Source organism: Pundamilia nyererei, unplaced genomic scaffold (genome assembly GCF_000239375.1).
Source record: "Pundamilia nyererei isolate P.nyererei 1_Seehausen unplaced genomic scaffold, PunNye1.0 scaffold00114, whole genome shotgun sequence".
In the NCBI taxonomy this organism is placed as follows: Eukaryota; Metazoa; Chordata; class Actinopteri; order Cichliformes; family Cichlidae; genus Pundamilia; species Pundamilia nyererei.
This window is the reverse complement of record NW_005187515.1, coordinates 116,494-118,170: the sequence shown is the minus strand read 5'-3', so window position 1 is coordinate 118,170 and position 1,677 is coordinate 116,494. Positions and strand designations below refer to the sequence as shown.

Here is a 1,677-nt window from a genome sequence, read left to right as displayed (position 1 = left end):
CGGCAACCCTTAATGACGGCAGTGGAGAAAAGCCCTCGGGTCGTCCACTGCCCGATGCGTCGACCAATTTTCGACCCAAAAGAAACTACTCGTTATGGAATATGGAATGTACGGACTCTGTACCAAACAGGTAAATTGGCCCAGCTTCTATATGAATTTGACTTGTACCGTATGGACATCTTGGGCATCTCAGAAATGCGATGGGCAGGAAGCGGGAAGATGGTTAGTGATGGAAAGATGGTGCTCTACTCTGGCCATGCCCAAGATCATGCACGTGGCGTGGGCTTCATCCTCTCGCGACGTGCAACAACATCATTGCTGGCCTGGAAGCCCATTTCAGACCGTCTAATCTTGGCTCGTTTCCAAGCTAGGCATGTGAAAGTCACAATTCTTCAAGTATATGCTCCAACGGAAGAGGCTGACGATACTGACAAGGATGGTTTCTATGCGATGCTCCAGGATGCCATTGACAACTCCCCGCGTCATGATTTGCTGATCGTGCTGGGCGGAGATTTCAACGCGCAAATAAGCAGTAACCGGGATGGCCTGGAATCGACTATTGGCCCGTTTGGAATCGCAGCAATGACAAATGAAAACGGTGGGCGGCTGATCTCGTTCTGTGCGGCAAACCGGCTGACCATCAAGAACACCTTCTTCGGCCACAAGCGGATACACAAGGCGACGTGGAAGGCCCCCGGTGGCAGATATACAAGCGAGATCGACTACATCTGCATATCATCCCGCTGGGCATCCACCATTAGCGATGTTAGAGTGTGGCGTGGAGCCGACATTGACTCTGATCACTACCTGCTAATTGCCAAATGTAAACTTCACCTGAAGCGCCTCAAACCACGACTGCAGTGGCCAAGTCCTTTTAACGTTCAACGCCTAAAAGATGCAAATACGGCAGCGGAATTTCAAATCGAATCGAGAAACCGCTTCCAGCTCCTTGCTGCGGAAGGAAATAACAACAAAAATCCAGATACACTCCGGGATGAGCTAAAAGAAGCTGTGGTCGATGCAGCAGAATCGAAGATTGGTCGCCGACGGGGCAGCTTTAAGGAGCGCTGGATCTCCGACCGTTCATGGGAACTTATAGATCAACGTCGCTTGGCAAAATCAGTTCGGGACCAGGTGGCCTTTGACCCACATGCTTCTGCAGACCAGCGTGAGAGGGCCATGGCCACCTACCAAGACCTTGCCCGACAGGTCAAACGCAGCTGCCGGCGTGACAAGCGTAAATGGATCGAAGCTAAAGGCATCGAAGCCCAAGAAGCAGCCGATCGGAACAATACCCGAACCTTATATCGCATTGTACGAGATCTAACTGGGGCTCGTGGTGGCCGCGGTGTTCCAATCCGAGACAAAAATAGACATGTCCTCCTTACTGCAGCTGAACAAGACCAACGATGGGTCAAACACTTCCGCGATACTCTGAACCAACCTGAGCCATCCCAACGGTTCGAGGCCGAAGACCTGACACCTTCCATGGATCTTCTTCCTGTCGATATCGGACAAATCAGCATCACTGAAGTCAAGACAGCGATCCAACTCCTCAAGAGTGGAAAGGCCGCAGGCCTGGACGAAATCCTCGCCGAAATGCTGAAGCATGGCGGACCCCATCTTGAAGCCGCCCTTACAAGACTCCTAAACGCCTGCTGGTCAACATCACATGTA

The 1,677-nt window shown here is 51.8% G+C and overlaps 1 protein-coding gene across 1 annotated transcript in view; it reads left to right on the top strand.

The window, feature by feature from the left end:
• Positions 1 to 12: 12 nt before the first annotated feature.
• LOC106456330 (uncharacterized) overlaps positions 13 to 1,677 on the top strand; it is a 29,648-nt gene continuing 27,983 nt past the window's right edge. Inside the window, exon 1 of the mRNA XM_013913075.1 lies at positions 13 to 1,674. Within this exon, the coding sequence (XP_013768529.1) occupies positions 13 to 1,674 (1,662 nt within the window). The remainder of the gene's footprint in view (positions 1,675 to 1,677) is intronic.